At 45.2% G+C, this 21,469-nt stretch overlaps 1 protein-coding gene across 4 annotated transcripts in view; it reads right to left on the bottom strand.

Moving 5' to 3' along the window:
- The window catches only part of ULK1 (unc-51 like autophagy activating kinase 1), an 84,031-nt gene that overhangs the window by 19,803 nt on the left and 42,759 nt on the right, over positions 1-21,469 (bottom strand). For 3 of the 4 annotated variants that reach the window (XM_075515757.1, XM_075515756.1, XM_075515754.1), the window contains exons 12-17: positions 17,574-17,624; positions 10,273-10,361; positions 8,016-8,181; positions 6,681-6,741; positions 6,251-6,340; positions 2,056-2,181 (exon numbers count right to left, since the gene is read on the bottom strand). In XM_075515757.1, coding sequence (XP_075371872.1) covers positions 2,056-2,181; positions 6,251-6,340; positions 6,681-6,741; positions 8,016-8,181; positions 10,273-10,361; positions 17,574-17,624 — 583 coding nt within the window. The remainder of the gene's footprint in view (positions 1-2,055; positions 2,182-6,250; positions 6,341-6,680; positions 6,742-8,015; positions 8,182-10,272; positions 10,362-17,573; positions 17,625-21,469) is intronic. The other variant, XM_075515755.1, reaches the window with a different exon arrangement.

The raw sequence follows: 21,469 nt of genomic DNA, 5'->3' as shown, positions 1-21,469 counted from the left end.
GTTGCTCCAGATTCAGAGGCCTAGCACTCATCAAGTGCCTGGCCCTGAAGCAAAATGAATACACAACAAGGAACTGGATACCTGGCAAGGTGAAAAGATACCTAGACATTCAGAGAGTATTACTCCCCCATGTTTTTAACTCTCCAGAATATGAGCCATCCAGAAGGCTGAATATTATCTATCAGGAACTTGCAGAAAAACCCACCAGCTGACTGCCCCTGCTGAAAGACGTGGACCGTCAAATGCCACCCTAAGAGACATGGGGTAAGCAAGCAAGCAGATGAGCAGGACAGGTGATGTGGCCACAAGTACGCACACGTAATTACGACCTCAACAAGCAATATATCTATCCACAAACAAGCTACGTCAGATGACAGTGGTCGATTTTTCAGAAACAAGAGTGTACGTCAAGGTTTGTAGTCAAATGACTTGGCAAACGTGACAAAGCACTTGGCTGTAATGGCCTATTTGATACACCTGACGGAAAAGTGGAATCACATACTAAATGCTTGATGAAGATTTCTCCTTCCACTCCTGAAGGGTGTCTACTGAATTTGCTGATTAGAGGAAGTGATGGCGAGAGATAAATATGGCTTCCTGGGGGAGGAAAAAAACCATGACACCAGAGATTTTGAGCGGATCCTAAAAGCAGAGCGTGAATCATCTGATTGCGTCCATTCCTCGAGTTCCTCTGCAGGGACGATGCTAATCTCATCATTACACAGTGCTGACTAAAAGGAGCAAAACATGACAATTTAATCCCTGACTGGTAGCTGCAGGCTGTGAACCTGAACTCAGCAGCCCGTCACCAGGTCTGGGGTAGGCACAGTGTGCCTGGGTGCACCTTCTCCAGAGCTCTCACTTTATACGTCACATGGATAACCAGGACTCTTTTGTGAGTTCCAACACTAACAGGGTCCACAAATTTTGCTGTAAAAAATACAAGGCCCATAGGAAACAGGAAGGAGCGTATCACAAAACCTGCCACACACTCGAAGAAGTGAACATAAAATAGTATTAAAGTAACACTGGCACAAAACAATCTCTCTGCTGATCCCTGATTAACATCAAGATATTGTGTCTCTACTTCTGGGTTCACTTTGAATAAGTCTTATCCTGAATTAGGCTGTCTGAAGCCCAAACTTAGGCTGACATAGGTATTACCCTACTTCTGAAATCTAAACTTTAACTAACACAGATACCAAAGCAACTCATCCAAAAAAAGACGTGACACCTCATAGACACTTCTGTTTGAATGCCCCTGCTGTACAAACTCTTTAAGATCCTGTATGAGTCTCCTTCTAAGCAGTCTATGACCTGGGCTGCCACTGTCAACCCAGATTTCAAACCTGTAAGAACCAGAAATTACACATGAGAAGAGATAGAAGCCCTACGTGTCTTGGATGTACAAGGCATTACCACTGAACTCAGAAGGTCAGCTGTACAGCTGAAGGCTGGCATCCGGGTCTTCCTGACGGCCTTCAGAAAACATGCTCTGCCTCACAGGCATAAATTGCTCATGACTTAATCAGTCCTGGCTGCATAACCACATTAGTATGCAACTCGTGTAAGACACATCATCTATGGTGTGACTAGCTACAGAAACCAATTATGGTAAAGTCAGGTAAGTTCTGCAGCCCCATCATTTTAGTTGTTTATCTCGACTTTTTCCTTTTATAAAGGCATCTGCCAGATGGATGGTTCTCTGCTTGGACACCCAACCCATAGCTGTCATGGGAAAAGCTGTCAGACTCAAAGGGGCTCAGCCTGCACTGAAAGTTGACGGAAGCTGTCTCACATACGTGCACACAGACAAAATTTACAGTACGTGGTAACAACTAAATCTCAACACCGCTACAAAAATACCCCAAAACTATGTTACCACATAACACACACCACATTGGCTCCCTATGGCAAGGGGGAGAGCCCATCACACAGGGAAATTTTTAGAGGTACAGAGAACAAGCTGTGAAACAGTTTGTTTTACAACCCCCAAGCTGTAACACAAGAGCCCCTGCACTGACATTACCCCCTCCTCCCAGCCCCAGCACTTACCGCGGAGAGGCGTATTGATTGGGAGACTGCAGGTTCTGCTCAATCCGCCGGTAGTTATGAATTTGCGTTGGGACCGGAATGGGCACGGAGTGTCCGTACTTGCTGCTAGAAAACTGACCTGGCCGGCTGTTGAAAGGAGACACACAAAGAAAGCTCCTTGTAAGGGGTGGGCCTTCCGTCAGGTAATTGGAGGTATTATCTATGGTAAAGCAACCGTACACAGGGAGTGTCCCTTGGCTGCTCTCGGGTTGTGGGTTTATACTGGGAGGTAGTTCAAAGTCATTTCAAAGGGAAGTGGCACCACACATCTCCCGACAACAGGCACCTTTCTTCCAGCACGATTCCCACCCGCAGACTGAAGTTAAAACATACACCCAAGCGCGCCACTCCCTCCAGGAAAATCGGAGCCCTGCTATTTCAGGCCACAACTGGCCTAGTTTCCAGCAGCTCAGATCCACAGCCAAAGAGCACATCATTGAACAGGGGCTGAACATTCGTGGCTCACAAAGGACACCAGCAAAGATTTTGCTGCCAAGAGCTACTTGCAATTCATGCAGAGGCACTGCTGCGGCAACGGCATCTCCTCCACGAAAGTCTCAGCATGCCACAAAGAGAATACAAACTTACGGTGTCTCTCAGAGTATTTGCAAGTTAACTACAGGATGGAGAAAGCAACTGAAGAGAGAATAAATTTGGGGGACAGGAGCTGGTATCTATATACCCATCAAGGTCAGCTAGAGTGTCACACACAAAATGGGACAGGCCCATTCTGCAAACTTCAGACTTCTTTCTAGTTCCATCCAAGCAGGTTAATCAGCTCACGTCTGACACCTATTCCCCCAGGTGACAGTTTCCCCTGTTACTCTTAGCCTGTACACCACACTATACACAAACCATGCTATACAAAAACGATGCAAACACCACATTTAACTAAGTAGCCGCCTAAAGTCTTTTCCCAAAGGCTCCAGAATTCTGGGATTAATTGCCATGGCAATGCTATTTACAACTGCCAACACCAATTGCAGGGATGTTGCACAATTACAGAAAGATCTCATTGGTAATGAAGGCTTCTGCAGTCTTCCTTGTTGTCAATCGAGGACACAGGCCTGGGTCTGCCCCTGAGAGGCAGGAAGCATCACTTCTTCGGGTCTAACACTTGGAGCGGAAGTGTTTTACAGAAGATGAAAGGAGATATCTAATTCAGCAAGAACATACACACGTGCATGGGGAACAGAGAAGAGTTTGTGACTTATTTGACAGTTCAAAGCATCCTATTACCAGAATTTATTTTTGGGGAAGGTCAGTAGTACTCTGTGGTTTACGGTGACAGTGTTGAACAAAGCTGACCTGCAGGAATGTGTCTGCACATCTCCACGCTGTGCACATGAAGACACTTCTCCACCACAAGATACTAACTGGAAGAGATCTTTCATCAAGGCCGAAAGATCAAAAAGTGATTCAGATTTCTTTGCTCCTCTCTCCATATGTCTACTAATTTTTTAAGTTCTATATATTCTTCCTTGTGTGCTCTTATTTCTTCCACCAAGAGAACAGACTCTTAATCTGATGTTTGTCTCTAAAAGGCAGCATGGAAGCCTTGATTCTCCATTGACATACAATAAAACAAAGGCATTGAAGGTTTCTGATTGCTCAGTGGAAAGGTGAGGCTTTGGTGTCTCTGCCTTCCATCAGCGTAAGATGTGGTGTCAGACAGACATAAAGTGAACGGAGCTTTAACCAAGAAATCTGAGCGATCATGTCAAACTTTGTACATATCCTGACTTTCAACATACATTTCAAACGCTATCTTTTCCATCTTGTCAAAATCCTCTGGAGGAAAAGAAGTTCTCGGGTGAAAGGATCCTCCCTCTCCCCAAGAGTTATATCAAGTCCTTACAGGAGCCAGGTTTCTCCACAAGGTGCAAGTTGCAAAAGAAAGCATCCAAGTGAGCTGACGTATACTAAACCTGCTAATTGGCCTCAAGCCTTAAAGAATACAATTGACCATAAATTTGCAAAGACCAAGAGCTAAAGCAGGGACAGGGAGTTCAATTACTTGGCAGTAATTAAAAGCCCTTTGAAAATGGTATTAAATCCATTGCTGTGGGATACATCCAAGGAATTACCTTTCATTAATTAAGCATTTTCAACAAAGTAGTATTTAAAAAGAAAAAAAAGAAAAAATCAACTGTCAGCGTATTTTAATTCTGCCTAGTCCTTATGCTCTTAGTTAACATCAAGGAGAACTGCTCTAGAGTGTACTGTGATACCCTGAGGAAAATCCACTGCTGGCCACTCTAAAATAGCCTTTGCTTTCTGTCCTAGTTGGACTGCATCCAGCATCGCTCGCTAGCCTAGAGCCACACATGAAAGGGAGAACTGCTGCTTGCAAGTGAGCAAAGGTGGAGAGAAAATCCGGAGTCCTCTGTGCCAGTGAAGCCAAGTGCTGAACCAACGGGCCTCGACATCTACAGTGAAGGACCCTGACACCCACATTAATACGTGGGCACACCTGGGTGGCACCCATTCAAAGCACTTTCAGGGGACAGATCAAAGATCATGCTCTGGATTTGGAGTGACTGCTCCAATCTTTCATTATTTATGCCTTACTCCCCATCCTGGACAGGGTAGGAAGTAACTTTTCAGTGTTTCTTTAAAGCAGATAGAAAAGTGGGAAGTAGCACTAGACGGTTTGGCATCTGCTCCACAGAATCTGCTGGGAATGAGTAGGAAAGACAGTGAGAGCAGAAACACGTTTAGATCATAGCTGCTGGCATCGACTTGCCACCTTGTGATCCAGTCGAATACGATGAGGCCAGTTTGGTGAAGACAGCGGTGAACAGTGGAAAGTAGGCAGCATTTGTAGTCAACTTCCATGAATTGCCACTCACTGCTGTCCAGAAACAAGGCCAAATCCTTTAATAAAGCCTGATCCCCAGAATGCAGAGGAATCAGTTAAGGAATAAGCTGTTAAAAAGCTTAGCAGGCGATGGCATAAGAAGCCTCATGCAATTAAACTCCACACTGTGGTACGTGCTTGCCAATTAATCTGATCACGTCAGCAAGGCTTTGAGCTATATTCTTCTCCTTTAAATTCTTATGCTTTGAGGCTACGTTTTGTCATTTTCTGGGCTCCGTTTATGTGACGAGTGTGCTCAACACATAGCCTGGAACTATATTTTCTTCTTAAGAGAGATTTTAGTGTCATCCACCTCCCAGTGTGAAATCCCCTTCAACCGTCCTCTCCCAACAGGTGCCATGTTGACAGAATAGAAGATGAAAGTTGTCCTGCCTCCCCAGTAGGCAAGAATGAGATGGGAAGCAACACCACCAGTTCCCTGTAAACTAAGCATGTACCCTAAAGCTTCAAGCTCTAGAGTCAACGGGATCACCTTCCACAGACCATTAACGTCTTCTGAACACAAATGCATCCGGACCCGCTGGTGGCACTGGGCAGCTGGTGCTGCTGTGTGCGGGCAGCTGTCACCTACAACATTTCTAAAGGCCGAGTTTATAGCAACTGGTTTAGTTGGAACTAAACCTATGACCACGCCTGTTTGCACTTGTTACTCCTACTCCTGCATCCTCTGTTAGTAAACAAGGCCCATGTAGCAGCATTACTTTAAACAGACATAGTACAAGGAACTTTTCAGATCTTCAAGCAAACTACAAACAACTAAGTAGGCCCAGATCCGTCCTTCAACAGCAAGGGGAGATGAGCAACATTCCTCCACATTTGCCCAGTAATTCAAGTCCATCGTAATTTCAGCCTTGGCTAAAATTTGGCTCTAATTCACTGCATGAATTTAGAAACAAGGTTCTTTAGCTGAAATACTCACCGCCTCTGCAGACTGAGCACAGAGGGAAGGAGTAGCACATATATGCCAGTGGAGTACATTTACCTTCTGCTTGAGAATAATCCCTGGCCCCCCAGGGAACAGAGTTAATTCTAGCTCTACTGCATTCTCTCCTAGCCCCTCCCGAGGGCCAGAAGAGGGAGAGACAGGCTCTGTAGTTGAGACTGATCAGTGCCCAAGGCTGGGGAGTTTCTCCTGGGTGTTTCTTGTTACCCTTTAACTAAAGGAGAGATGTGGATCTTGCCCAGCACACCGACATCTGTAAAATCCCCTCCTGGAAGTCAACGGGTGTTCAATTAATCAATGTTGCGTAGTCACCACTGAACAGTCTTTCTTACCTGGACGGGCTAGGAGAACTGCTGTATGGGGGTGAAGGAGATGGTGTCCTTCCCTGACTTTCCAAGCCTGCTGAAGTCACCAGAGAACTCCTGAAGAATGACAGAAAGAACCCAGCTGTTAAGAGCCCGGGAACCAACCCTGCTCCCCCCCTACAAAGCACAGCAATAGAGCTGTGTCTGCCCAGCACCCTCTGCTGACTCTAGCTGTAGGAGCCCTGGGGACTGTCATGCTGCCCCACATATGGTCTGGTATTCATGTGCCACACGCTGACGATCAGACTGAAAATGGTCGAACCAGGCAGGTGACAGTTATCCCTGAAACAAAAGTTAACCTAGCAACATCTTCCCTCCCATCCACCAGAACCCAAAAGTCCCCAACGCACAGTACGCTCCAGTGGCTAAACAATTTCAGTTGCCTTGGTGGTCTTACCCGCTGTACATCAGGCTGTCTTGAATTGGTTTCCCTCCTGCAGCCTCAGCAGTTAAATCACCTGAGGAACAAGGAAGTGCAGAAACAGATTAATTTGAGATAATTTTCTTTAAAATCTTTATATATTCAGAGCAACTGAGATTTTGGATAGAATTTCCTGCTCCTCCAAGACTTGCTGAGTCAGTGTTTTGCAAAATACACGTGGGCTGAAGCTGATGTGGATGCTGCTGATCCTTATACCCTGAAATTTTGGAAACTCTAGACTGAAAGGGAGTCCTTTCGGAAGGGGGCCAAAACCAGACAGAATCATTTGGGGCAATAGGTATATGCCCACCTGGTGCAAGCAATTAGCTGCTGTATAAAAAGACAGTGGTATATGTTGCACGTAGGGCTTTGAAACATCCGTGTCCTAAGTGGCAAAAATCCAGGGCAGCCAAATGAGCTGGCAGCTGGATACACAACATAGGGGAGTTTATGCCTTTGTCAAAACATCTGAACACTGGAAACATGACTAGCACAAGACAAGTGTATACTGGTTCCAATGCTGTTCCCAGGAAAAATACAAGCAACACCGAGCTCTTCCTTATCACAAGGATTGCGCTGCAGAGACCTTTCACAGATTCCAGTTCTACCCCTCCAAATTCCTGTTTTAATACAAGTAGTGCAACTGTGAAAGGAGGAATCACAGCACTTATCACCAAGTCCCAACTCAGCAAAGCATCATACACGTGGTCAAGGTTGAACAATATCCTTCTGCTGGTTAAGTAAGGACTCATGCATGGACATCCTCAGGCATGTGGCTGAACCGGGGCCCTGGCCTCTATGTACATATATATTTTCAAGCAATTCCTATCAAAGTATAAGCACATAGAGGTGTTAGAATGAAATTCAAAATGTTTGAAGAAAAAGCCACCGTCTTTTAGTTTTTCTCAGGGATTTTTTCAAGTGTAAAATCCAGCTCGCTAGCTGAACTCCTGTCTTGGACTGTGATGCTGAGTGAAACTGAAGACAGAATGACAGGAACAGCTTCTGTGAGAGAAAGACATTTCCCTGTGAGCCTGCTTATCTTCTTTTCCAGTTGGATTTCCAAGTTCAATCTCTTATTGAGGTCCCCGAGTAATCTTTACTCTCAAATCCTATCTTTGAAGGTAATTACAAAATATCCTATGAAACTAGCCAGTGAGACAGAGGTCTCTTCCAGCTTGAGAACAAAACCATTCCTGTTACTCAGTCAAAAGAGACAGGTTTAATTGCTCTTTCAACTTTCTAGTAACTATCCTTAACATCCACATCCCCCTCTGCTTAGAACATCTGCATTTCCAGAAACCACCTTACTTGAGAACTGTGCTGGGACCATAACAAAGTCATCTGTGTCACAGGATGAATTCTTACTGCTGCTTCCAGCAGAGTCCTTCGATCCGTGCAGAAAGCCGGGGGAATCCTGGGTAGGAGACGCCAGTGCCTTCTCCTGCAGCTGCTGCTGCATCTCTCCAAGGGACTGCTAATTCAAGAAGAAAACAAACACTGGCTTCAGCACGGCTACTTCATCATTCTGCTCGATCCTTTAAACCGAGCTGTACAAGGCTACAAACAACATCTTGCTGATAAACCAGGGCTGATAGTTTGCCAGAAGCAGCTGTTTAGTTTACTGAAAAGGAACAGCCTTTTATGTCCATGTCAGAACAGTGCATCTTTTGTTACACAAAAGATACTACCAGCATGTCTGATGCTCCCCAGATAAGAAAAATTCACTTGAGGTATTACATCCCTCTGCTAAGGCTTTCTGGATCAACCACGCATTTTCTACCAACTCAATTCAGTACGGCTGTGAATCAGAGAAGAGCTTTCAGAGATAGTTTTGTTGTTCTTTTGGGTTATGTTTTTTTGTTTTGTTCTTAAACATTAAACATCTGGTCTCTACTCATGCTTTTGCAGTAAGCAGCACTCGGGAACATGTACATAAGTGTCCCTGCACCTTCAGGACAACCCTGTTTTGCTGTAGTGCTGAGAAGGAGTTAAAAGAAAGGCCTGAAGGAGGCTAAGCATTCAATAGATGAACACCTCACAGCCATCAGAGGCAGAACAGACCCTAAAAAGTCCCATTTTTCTGCTTCCTTCAGCCAAAGGATAAATAGCCCCACAATCCTCATGTTTTGCAGACAGATGGAAGAGGCCGGATGGTTTAAGAAAGCTTTAAGACAGCTGAACTACCCACGGAGTAGATCACAATCTTTATCCTAATGCACTTTTAGGCTGAGAAAGCCTTGAATCAGCTTTCACTTGGGCCCTATTAAGACGTTCACCCTCCAAAGACTCTCCTGCTGTACCAGCGGGGACTCTCTCTCAGTGTACATGCAGTACATACAAGCAGAAGGAATTTTCCAGCTGTCAAAGTTGTCTCTTTTCCACCCAACCTGCTAGCTCTGCCCTGCAGACGTGGCATTTTTCACACGCTGAGCCAGCACATCTCCATCAGCAAAACTTCAAAATGCAGAGTGGGACCAGTGCAGTACACTTCTGACATGGAACCCCCTCCCGGTCTGGCAGTGAGTCTGTACCATCCCTGAGCTTCCCAAATCAGGAAAGCTCAGGGGAGAGAGTCTGCTTTTCACACCATCTGCCCATTCCTGGAGTCTTATGGTCAGGAGGGCCTCAGCCAATAACCCTCTACTTAGGGCTGCAGGAGGGGAAGAAGCTCTCGGGGATGCAGTTATGCGACATTCAGAGGAGAGCAGACCTCTCCTTTCTGTCCAGCCCACACCATGAGCACTTACATCAACTTCAGATAGTGCCTCTCAGCCTTTCCCACACCAGGCTGAGATGCTTTGGCCCAGGGAAACTCAGAGAACAAAGCAAAAAAGCAGCCAGGGAGGAAAAAATTCAATCCTTCTCCCTTCCCCTACCCATCACACCACCAGCATTCCTGAGTTCAAAGTCAAAAGGCAGCTTTCACCAAGAGCCTCTGAAAACAAGCTTTCAGTTCAGTAAGCTGGAGGAATGTCAGTTCACTAGCCAGTTAATATTCTGCCCTCCAGAAAAGTTTTCATCATTTCAGGTAACCAGAGAGAAAAACTGGCAGTTCAGATCATCTCTCACAAGACCACTGAACTGTGGCAGGTCTGGTCTGAGCAAACAGTGTTGCTGAATGTCCCTCTGTGGTGCCTGGGAATGCTGGTCACAAAGGAGGAGGGTCACCTTACAAAGAAGGGTGGATACGCTGTCAAGCTGCAGAGACTTCACGCGAGAACAGGGAACTTGCAGCCAAGTAAGCAGTGCTATACCCCGAATTAGTGACTGTTTTTTGGTTCCAAGGAGCTTTCCATCTCTGCCAAGACAAGCTAGTATCTTAATACCAACTACTTTCACAAAGGCTTTTCATATAATAGGCAACGGCAATTTGAAATATTTCTTCTGGAGAGAAAAGACAACCTTCAGGATCTGAACTCTACAGACTGGAGAAGACACTGAACTAAACCCAGACAGAACTAAAGTGTTCAGTGACTTGCACCAGAAGACAGCAAAAGCAGAGACCTTGTTTCAAAGAAGCAAGCAACCATGAACACAAGCAGTGCATCCTCTGAGCTGTACTTACAGGAGGTGATGCCAGATGGGAAGTAGAAGAGCTGCTGGAGGAACTACCGGAGCCTGAACTGGGATAAGAAGGCATTGGCACGGAAGCAGCTGAAAACAGAAAAAAAGACAAAAATAAAAAGTTGTCAAATGAAGATCAATCAATAATAAAATGTCTTTTTCATCTTTTCCCATCAGGTTTATCTCATGTACCCTCATGTATCTCGTGTATCAGATGTGGCCAATTAAAGGAGAACGAAAGAAAAATTAGCATTCCGTTCAGTTATATGATTCACATCCATCCACTCCTCCGCACGCTATTTCACAGTTACAACTCTTGGGGTGGAAGGTCTCAGGACATCTGACCTTGGTCAGATGTTCACTCAAGAGCCGACCTACACAGGTAGCAAGATGGTTGCTGCCCTAAAAAGCCTCCAAAGCATCTTCGCAAATGAAGGGAAAGATAAACAGAAAAGTGGACTGAGTCACTCACGTCGGGGCAGAGGTTAGACGCTAGACCATACCCTTACAGTTTCTTCTTCATCAGACCTTGTGGCTTAGCACACATACAACAAATGTTGGGAGGTCTGTCCTACGTTAAAAACATGCCTAACTCCGGCTCTATGTGCTTGCTGCCCAAACAGTCATTTGGGCATCCCAGGCCACATGCTATAAAAAAACCTCCCACAGAATTAATCATTCTACAAGGAAATAGTTCATTGCTTCCTATACCTCAACACGTTCTCCCTCGGTCACTTCTGCAAGCTAAACAGGTTTTGCTTATTTAATCTCTTTGTACAGAAATTGTTCCACAGCACAGGCTATTCTTGCATCCCTTCCTTTTATGTTTTATTGTTCAATATCAGAACTGCCCATTTTATTCACTTCATTGTTGAACTGGCTTTTGTAACTCTCACAGAGGCATAAAGCGCTCACTGAAAGGGCTAGTTAGCATTGACCTTCAGGCAGAAAAGATGATTGAGGCATCACAGGAGAAAAGAATATTTAACTCCAATGACTTATGCAAGTGAGGTTCAGTAAATAACTTAGAAGAGCTCAGCTCAGCCGAGGAGGGCGACAAGTCAAAGGTAACACTGCCTCTTTAACAGACTTTGAAGTATTTAGCGGTTCAAATTCCCCAGTCTACTTGCACAAGACTGAACAGTGCAGAAGTTGCAGAAGAGTCCCAACATTTCCACTTCAAGGCAGCCTGAAGTCAGATTTTACTCTGCAACCATTCTGGTATTTGAATGACTTAAGATAGAGATCAGAAGCAATGCTTAAGTGAGGAGAACACTCTGCTTCTCTTCCATTGTGCTGGCAGAGAATTAACACCTTGTATCAGATTTCTACCTTTACAGGATCTGTGCTAATGACTCCATACTTAGTACAAGAAAGGTTAATAACACCTAGAAGAAGAATGCTTCTGTTTGAAGTAAAACTACCTCTGTCACTAATTACATTAGATACTACAAAGTACTTACTCTGTCCAACCAGCTAGAAAAATAAAAGTACATCTCTCTGCAATTAACTGTTGAAACAGTGTTCTAATGATAAAAGAATGGGAAAATATGCCTTTTGATAGAAGGCTTTAAGAAGTCTTTCCATGTAGCCTATCAAAGAAGGTTAAAGGATGACTGGACCAGTGTCTCCTAGCACAAAGAGAGCAATCACTTAGATGCTGACTTCCTCAGCCTGACAGAGATGTAACAAGATCCAGCAACAGGAAAATGAAGCCAAAGTAGCGTAGACTTAAAACATACGTTTTAGCATAAGTAATCAACCACTGTAACAGTTTAACCAGGGTCATAGCCATCCCTCCACCCTTTGCTAACATCAACAAAACCCAAATGTTTTTCTAAAGAGCTTAAGTTATACCGCAAATAGAGATTAATTCAGCAGAGTCCCGGGGCTTGTGCAATAGGAAGCCGTAGCGGCGTGGCTGTGTGGGGCCTGGGTGCAGTGATGCCTTTCCCTCTTGTGTCGGACCATACTGGCAGCACTCACTCTGTCAGCGTTTTGAGGGCTAGGTCCATAATAAAATAAATCTTTCCAAAGCTTTGCGAGAGGCTACTTTTTAGCCTCTGCATCTATTCTACGCTTGATTTTGTAACCTGGATGGGCTGTGCTGTTCAAATGCACTGCCCTGACTGCGGGAAAGGAACAGGGACGATGGGTATTCTGCGAGGTTGGTCAGGGGCTTGGCATGGAGAGCTACACCGCCCGCACCCCACGCTCTCTTCCAGCACAGCTGGTTCCTACTCCCCACGCTCAGGGAACACACACAGAGGTCTGAGAACTCGTCTGTAAAACGGAGAGCTCTGTCCTGCCTGTGCCACACCGCTTTTGATCTCCGCAATCTTCCCACAGAGCCTGCAGAGCAATTCCTACTACCTTCGCTACGTATTTAATACCAGAAATCAGAGAGGGGGAAAGAAGTCTCCCCATTTTTATCCTGCCAACTGTTACAGAACAATTCACCCTTGTACAGCCAGACCTTCCTATTATGGAGAGGCACTTTTAAGAAAAGGTAAGTGATTTCTGAACTGTATCCACACGTGCCTGCTGCAAGACTTGCATCACCATTCATTTTTCCTGGAATCAGTATTTCTGTTAGAGTCATTTCAGTTATCTCTCAAGGTCCCCTCCACTCTATTTTGGTTCTGTATTTATTATTGATTTAAACCTGGCTGGAATTGAGACTTTTCTATTTTTGTCTATTTGCTTTGGACAGCTTTCCACTAATCTAGGAAGGAAGACAAGCAGGCAGACTTTGCCACTATCATCTGAAACTCAAGTTAAAACTCTATCTGCATGAAGCACACCTTTAGATACAGCCTCTATTAATCATCGTTCTTATTTTAAACCCTGTAAACTCCCCAGATTCACACCGTAATGCTGTGAGGTCCAACTCAAAAGGTCCTGACACTAAAAACGGACTTTCATGCATGTAGAACCACAAGGTTTGGCTCTGACAAACCCTCTCACCACCATATCCCTTGGTGGTGCGTTTTTCAGCGTCAGCCACGTAGGACAGCTTGAAAGCAAGACGCTTGCTTCCATCTCCTCCACACACCCAGGCACTCCCAGTTTAAAATTAAAAAGGGTGCAAACACTTGGCTCATCATGTTTTCAGCTCAAGTCTGAGTGCAGGGAATGTTAACATGAATTGTAGGCCCCCACCCAAATCCAAACACTGCTGGATTGTAATTGTAATGTAAATAAGTCTGTTTTCATAATTGTCCTCTCCAACTTGTTCCAGCAACAAAACAGTCATCCTGTATGTTGTGTAACCAACGCCAACTGGTTTCAAAATGGGAGAGCTGGGAGCCATAAAGGCAAGCCTCTGCTCCAGCTGTGTGGATCTTGATACTGGATCCTACACCTCCAAAAATTACTGCTGACAAATCATCTTACCAGGGGCTCAGTTGTCCTAAAAATATCCGAGCCTCGAGCTTTATATAAAAGCTTTATTTGGAATCCGAGTTTTATACACACTGGAGAGATGCATTTCTGTGATTATCTGGATTCAATTAAAACCAGTAATCAAAAAATCATTTAATTGCAGCCTCTGACAAGGCAATAGTTTGAGTGCAAAAACTGAAAAGGACTTGCCCATAAACTGCTTTTTAGAGTTAAAAAATTTGCACCATTAAAATCTTTTACATGCAGAAGTCATGGTGATTTTTGCTAGTTTTTACCTGAGTATTTTATGTACAATAAGATTATAAAGATGCTAAAAGTCAAGTTAAGCCTGACATATTCCAGACACTGAACCACCCATACACTTCTGAACCAGAACTGCTCACGTTACATGGTCTCTTAACTCAGAGTAAAGGAGGTACCAGCTTACCATTCATTAAAGGCAGGAGCAAAAAAAACCTCCAATATATTCTGTACGGGTACCAATTACAACGTGTTTACTGAGACAAGACTTGCACAAGCGTCTAATTATGCCTTCTCATGCATTATTACTGTAACACACTGCCCCATACCATATGCTGATCAGACCTGGCTACAGACAGACGACATTCTGACTAGACACAGTAATTTTGAAGACTTTTATTAATAAATTTTTACACATCTAATATACATGCTTAGTCAAAGGTACAAAACCCACAATATAAAATAAAATATAAATAAACAAACAAAAAATAAAGTACACGTTTTAGTTAACAAAGCCCAAGGCCCTGAACCCACTCTCCAGGTTAAAGCCTGTGGCAAACAGAGCTTTGCGGTACACCCTGGATGGCAGCAGACTCAGGTCCTTGCTTCACTAAAGGACTGAGATGAGCGGAGGGACATGAGAACAGCCATCCCTCAAAACCGTAGTGGAGAGGATGAGCTTGTCAGAAATGTCGTACTTAAAGATTTTTTGACAGAAATGTTGATTTTGCTGAAGTGTCTTGAAAAACATGTAGATGTATTTGAACAAGGGGAACCCTCCACCTTAGCAACTTCAAAATTATCCACTTAGAGAATTATCCACATTTGAGGATTCCTCAATTTTCCAGAATTCCAAAACTATGTTATATCAAAAAAATTTCTTTATAATTCCATGAGATGGTGTACTAAGACATATCCACACCGAATGAACAGCTGATGACTCTCACTTTATTTTTAATCATTGTGTGGCCAGATCTGGACCAGCCCTGAGAGGGTTCAGGAGCCCGGGTGATGTGCTCAGCTCTGCGGGCTGGTGGCAGCTCTCCCGTTCTGCCCTTGCCACCTGAGGGCAGATTTGCCTGCAGGGGTACAGAGACCACCATGCTCTGCTCAGACTGCAAGATGTTCTCATATGGAAAGGAAGTGTCTCACCTTAAAATTGGTTTGGGACCTAAATGTATGCACGGCTGCCTGTATCTGCAGTGCAGGTGCATCTGAACTGGAAGGTCCTTTAGGCAAAGGCTGCACAGTGGGTCCCTGAGCTTAGCTGAGGTCTTGGTGTGTTCATCATGCAACAGCTACTACTCAGATGCTGGTACAGATCATCCAACAAACTCTCCTAAGAGAACCTTGCACACTCAAATGTGAATGACTTAGTCCCATTTCCACCGAAGTCAGTGGTAGCCCAATTATCAGCTCCCAAGGAGAACAAAAACACGAGGGCACGCTGTTCCTCCCCCCAGTTCTCCACTGCAGCCCTGAGGACTCTAATTCAGTTTGAGCATGACCATCATGATTCAGATGCAGCCATCTCTCTTCTCCTCTTTGATACTTCCTACACTCATGATGCTGAGCCACATGTTGAGATGAAGTAGCACAATAAATTTTTGGACTCATCTTAGTTCTACAGGTAAAGCCAGGGGAGCTAGCCCCTGAGCAACTGCAACCTTGCTAAGTCATCTACTTCAGCTAAAACTGTGCAAACGTTAAGCACGCTACCACGTTAAGCAGCATTCCGTACATCTCAGGTGAGTTTTTCTTATTGAGATAACCATAACCAAGACCTTTGCTGACACACTAGCTCTCCTCTCACCTATTCAGAAATCAAAAGGACCGCCATTCCCACATGCAGCCTTTCTCATCCAGGCTCTTCATTGCACTTCCCAGAGGTCTTCATCCATCACTGTCATCTGGCAGTAGCAGAGACCTCCACAGCAGTCTACAAGAACCATCTTCTCCACTAGAAGACTTCTGTGCACAAAAACTTGAAGACCTCCAGCAACGGGGAAATACTTCTCCCCTCATCTTTTCAAACCCAGTCGTGGTCTCTCCTGCCTGGAGAGGACTCCAGGCTGTGGACATATGTCCAGAGGTGAGGACCAGCAGGGCAGCAGAAAGGTCTGGAGTTCGTACTGTCCTTACCTGCCTGTAAAGGTGCTCTTTTTATTGGGCCTTGACCCCACACCATTAGCTTTGGTGCAGCTGGGGGCAAAGGCCGAGCTACAGTCCCTTGCTCATAATGGTGCCTCTGGTTTCGGCACAGCAAACGCGCAGAAGTTGGAAACTGAGGCCAAGTCAGGAAAACCCTCTCCTGTTTGCAGGGGGTTTTCTGTTCCCCTGGCCAATGAAGCAACGGAACTGCCGGAGGCAAGAGATGAGCTGGTGGGCATGCAAGAACGTCCTGGGGGAGTCCTCCTCTGCCCACAGCGGGATCAGACTTTGAAGGGCTTTTCCGACACAGCAGTGGTACAGCAGGTGCTGAGAGCTGAGCTGGCTTAGGAGCAGTCCTACACAGGCAGAGTCCTTTCCTGCCTGCAGAGCAGTCCTGTTCTACAGGACTCGCCCCACATCTTGTGGGCGCAGACGGCGATAGGGGCCTGGCTGGCTTGCAAGCTCCCCTAAACCAGAAGCGTCTTTTCTTGCCCGCAGGACTGTCACCTAAGTACACAGTTAAAATCTGTATCAGGAACAACTGAGAAGTCTTGCTCTGGACCCAGGAAAGCAAGAGACTGTCAGGAGTGACGTGGACATCGCACAAGGGGAATCCACCCATGGCACACATCCAAGAGGGGCTCCATGTTCAGAAAGCATTGGACATGCTTCCTCCAAAACTTCCAGCCCTTGCATTGGGCAGCCCAAATCAGTCACCGATGAATATCCTTGGCTCTATCATTTAGTCAGGAGATTAAAGGCTCAGGAGGATCCTTCCAGAAGACGACAACCATACACAATTCCACTAAACCAAGTCTCTTGGCCAGAGGACTATTATACCCCATACACTATAAGCAATTCTGAATTGTTTTCCACTGAAAACAAACCTCTGAATCATAGTACATGTGGTTGGAAATTTTCAAAAGTTTTGAATCAAAAGAGGAAAGAAAGAACTTTCAATAGAAATCTGTCTTCATTTTGGCCAGTTCTCACAGAGCACCCAAATTTAACCCCTCTAAAACAAGATTTATCAAGAGTTTGGAGGTAAATGCTGAAACAAGATTTGGTAGCCAGAGCCTGCCATTTGGCACAGCCAACCTAAGGTACCACCTGGCAAACAGGGACAAGAGTGCCAGTTTCCACCATTCACTATCCTGAATTGTCCTACAGATGTGGATGAAAAGCAAGATCACGCTGCATAATCCTGTTTACCTACAAGCATCCCCACCGGCCAAGCACTTCATACAAAGCAGCTGAATATTTCAAAGTACATTTACTTCTACTTTAGGTTTCTAAATAGCCCCCTAATCATCCCTTTGAAGATCACTCAGCAAAATTAAATACATTTTGATGGCAAAATCTGGACATGACACAGTAACAAATGCTGAATCCCTGCCTAAATAACTAAGAAAACATAAAGCAGTCTTTTTCTTTCCTTTTGAACTAGCAGCAAAGGAAGTAACGTCATGGTTCAAAAAGAGTTATAGTCAAAAATGCAACACTTACATTTTTTCATAGAGGCACTTGCATCCAAGAACGGGTGATGGAAAAATTCATCTGAAAAAAATCAAGAACAATGACTCAGTGAAAGGAAATTACTTAAGAAGTTTACAAAGCAGTTAAAGCACAGTAAATTACAGTATTTTACAGTGATTTTTCCATGCAATCTAGTCAACCATGGAAGTTGACTGACTGCGGTTGCATATAGCAGTGGTCAAGAATGCAGAGTGGGGACTGGATGCAGGACCTACACACAAAAAAAGGATGGGAAGTTATTTGGATTCAGGGATTGCTATGTTAAGTATGGAAAAAGTAGCTCCTCTGCTACCAGCCACCTCTGCAAAATCAGCTGGGGGGGGGGGGGGGGGGGGCAGAGAAGGGAAATCAGCTGAGGCAATTACGTGAATGAAGAAAGGGAGGAAAAAAAAAAAAAATCTTTGCCAAAAGCATGGCCAAAGGACACGAGGATTTGTACTGTGGGACTCGCCACCAGTATTAATGGATTTTCCTTCCCCACAGGGCATTAAAGAACAGGGCATTAAGGTTTTGCTGTAAGCTACAACCCTGGGCTGCCAGAAAGAATATGCTAAATTAATTGTTAATGCTCCTCTATCTTGCAACAGCTCTTACGCTTACAGGAATGGGAATCAGTTATCGAGGGCCAGACAGTGTGACTATGTCGAGACCTGGCATGGCCATGTCTGTGCATGTGCATCAAAAGCTTCTATCAGCAAGAAGGGAGAAATCCTAAGGCGCAAAGTAGCACTAAAAGACAAAGTCCCTGGCTGATCAGGATGGCAAGTCACCTTAACTGTAGGGATCCAGGGGAGCTATATTTATCACACTGCACTGCCACTCATTCCACAGAAGAGGAATGACGGACAAAGGGACTTCCACTGAATGATCTTCCATCACACACAGACCCGAACCCATCGTGCACTGGAGGCAGAAATGCATTTTCTAAAAGGCTACCACAGAACTACAGCTCAGAACTCCCTTCCTTTCACACCAGACACAACTGCTTTCTTCACTTATTACGGGAGGATATTCTACAGATCCAGGCCAAGAAAAGCTTCTGTCCTGGCTTGCTGGAGACCTTCTACATGTTTGCCTGTCCTCACAAGTAGCCACCCCTCCCAGCTCCTCCGTCTCTGATCCACTGCAGCTCTACGCTGAGTCCTCCCCTATCACAATCAGCAACTCAGCCTTTCGGGAGCCTTAGTCATGGATCAACACTGATTATTTAGCTAACTGCAGGCAGTTCAACTTGTTTTCCCAGCATGGATTTCCTGTTGCAACACCCAAGGTTTACAAACTTCTGCTTTCTGTAAACAGCTCCTCTTTGGCCAATGAGCTTTCTAGAAAGTAGCAACTGGGTTTTTTGTTTGTCTGCTTTTTGAACTTAAACAATCCCTCTCTCCCCAGCCCCTCCTTGCCACTGCCATGCCAGGGTCCTGCAGCCCGAGTGCACTGGTCTGGAGCTCAGCACAACAGAAGTGATGGAAATCTCTGGCACGGAAAGCTAGAATCTCACAGATTCAATCCGCAGTGGATGGAGAACGTCCCTATCCTGCCAGGAGCTGCTGACCTGCTGGAGTTTCCTGCTTCTTCTTCAGCCTGCTGCTCCAGAGGGTACCATCCCTCAGCTGAGCTGATACAGCTGAGGGGGTGGAAATTACAATTTCTTTCACTTTTCCCTCTCCCCCTCCAAACTGCTTATTAGTCATACTTGCAAAGCAAAGCTTAACAACCCTGTTCATAATCATCAGCAGGACACTTGCAATTTGAAACCCTCCTGGCTTTCCTCTAGATAATCTTGAGATTGTGAAGACCATCAGTTCCTGGTAGAAGAGCAGCTGAGACACACAACAAGTAAATGAAGTTTCAAGCTTATGCGTTGCTGTTGCGTGAATCAACTAAACTCTGGGGGAGCTCCATGGAGGGCTCTGCACACATCTCCAGGTGGACCACAGGGCCTCAGGGAACAAGGAGCAGCAGGACACCCCGCTCCTCTGGGGAGGGTGGCTCAGGAATCATCCCTGACCCAGCAGCACACACAAATCTTCACCTTACAGAGCGCAGGAGGGTAAGGGAACAGTGAACAAAGGCACCGACCCCGTAGACCTTTTATAAATAGTGTAGGTGAAGAGAGCAGCCTACAGTTAGTTTGCCAGTAGGAGGACAAAGCACCTGTCTGCTGGGAACCACCTAAGGTAAAGGGGGGATCTGCCTCAGACAGGATCGGGAGCTATGGGACATTCACAGGTTGTGCACAGCTGGCCACAGACAGCAGCTGAAAACATGACAATAGCTGGGCACAGGGAAATGCTCTCATTTCAGTATTGCTACTATTTTGGCAAGGGGCATCATCTGGAGGTCTCCTGAGCTGACACCCTAAGGAAAGGAAGAAGGGTCCATTCAGTAGGTGTAGGTCAGAGTCTCCGAGCCCTCAGGAACACAGAGGAGCTGAAGATGGAGCACCAGCAGACAGCACGGAAAGGAAAACAGTTGTGTCACAAGCAGGGAGGAAGCTCAGATGCTTCAGCAGAGAGTCAGAGGAGAGGAGGCAGAGGTGGATGAGACCAAGAATACAACTGGATGCTGAGGAAGTGTATTGGTCTAAATAAATCATGGCTCTGGTACTTGCTTTCCTCTCGACTGACAGGAGATATTTGAATATGGCATGGGATGCCACACAGCCACGAAGATGTGCCTTCTATAAAGCACAAGGAATATCTCAAATATAGGCTTCTGTTCAGAACATTCACCAACCCTCCTTGAGAAACAACTACATCTTACAAGGACGTGCCAATTTGTAGAGAAAAGGATCCTGCACATGATTAAGGGCAGGCAACAATCTCAATGCAGCAAGATGTGCTGTAACTGTTGTCCTAAGTGAAATCAAAGTATATTATCTCAAGTTTCCAAGTGTTAGACACTCACTCATGCAGTCTACTCCCAAGAGGTACAGAAACAGGTTATAGGGGGCTAAAAAGGTTTACCAGACTCAATTTCTGACAGCAGGGAAACAGGAACCTTGAAGATATTTTCTTTTGAAAGGCACAGCAGCATGACAGAAGAGGTAGAGATCCACAGCCCAGACAGAAGATTTGCAGGGAATAATACTGAGAGGTGCTTAAATCCAAGTCAGTCTGTCAGTAGCTTCAACAGCTCCCTTTTCAAAAGGCTTTTTTTCCCTCACTTCTGCACCCTAGTAACCAGTAGTCCTTTACATTCAGCACTGGATTTATGATCAGCCGCAGTTAATCCACATGCTTGTTTCACCCAGGTGACACTGTCCCCCAGAAAGGCTTTCCCACTATCTCTAATCCAAAAGAATAACAGAGGCCGCAAAACAATTTCTCTTCATCAACTAGCATATGCTGCCCAGGTGGATAAACAATCCACCTGAACAGATAAGCAACAAAAAACTAGCAGAAAAACAACCCCCAAGAGACAGACATATCAAACCCTTTTACCCCAAGCCTGACTAAAAAGTAATATCCTGAAAACACACAGCAGCACACTTTATTTTCAGGTAAAAAAAGGTAATGTCTGTGCAAAAAGCAGAAAGCTCTATGACTTGCTGTGATACTGCCCACCTGATACTTAACACAAATCCATAGGCTTTGGCCCCACAGCTTTGTTTCAGGAAAACCACTTGAACAGGCTTGCCCAGCACCAAACCTTATTCAAACAGAGGCTGAGGAGCAAACTTACCCTTTCCACCAGCAGCACTGGCCCATGGAAGCAAAGCTGCTCCCTGCTGTTCTCCTCTGCACTCAGAGGACACGCACCACCAGGACCAACTTCCTTGGTGAGAGAGAGTATTCACATCCTGATTTTTACTTGAGACAGGTCTAGACTATCTTTGCCCAAGGAGAAGGGAGAGGTGGGGGTAA

This window comes from Mycteria americana, chromosome 13 (assembly GCF_035582795.1).
Source record: "Mycteria americana isolate JAX WOST 10 ecotype Jacksonville Zoo and Gardens chromosome 13, USCA_MyAme_1.0, whole genome shotgun sequence".
Classification (NCBI taxonomy): domain Eukaryota; kingdom Metazoa; phylum Chordata; class Aves; order Ciconiiformes; family Ciconiidae; genus Mycteria; species Mycteria americana.
Note: the sequence above shows the minus strand (reverse complement) of the source record. Positions and strands in the feature narration are given on the sequence as shown.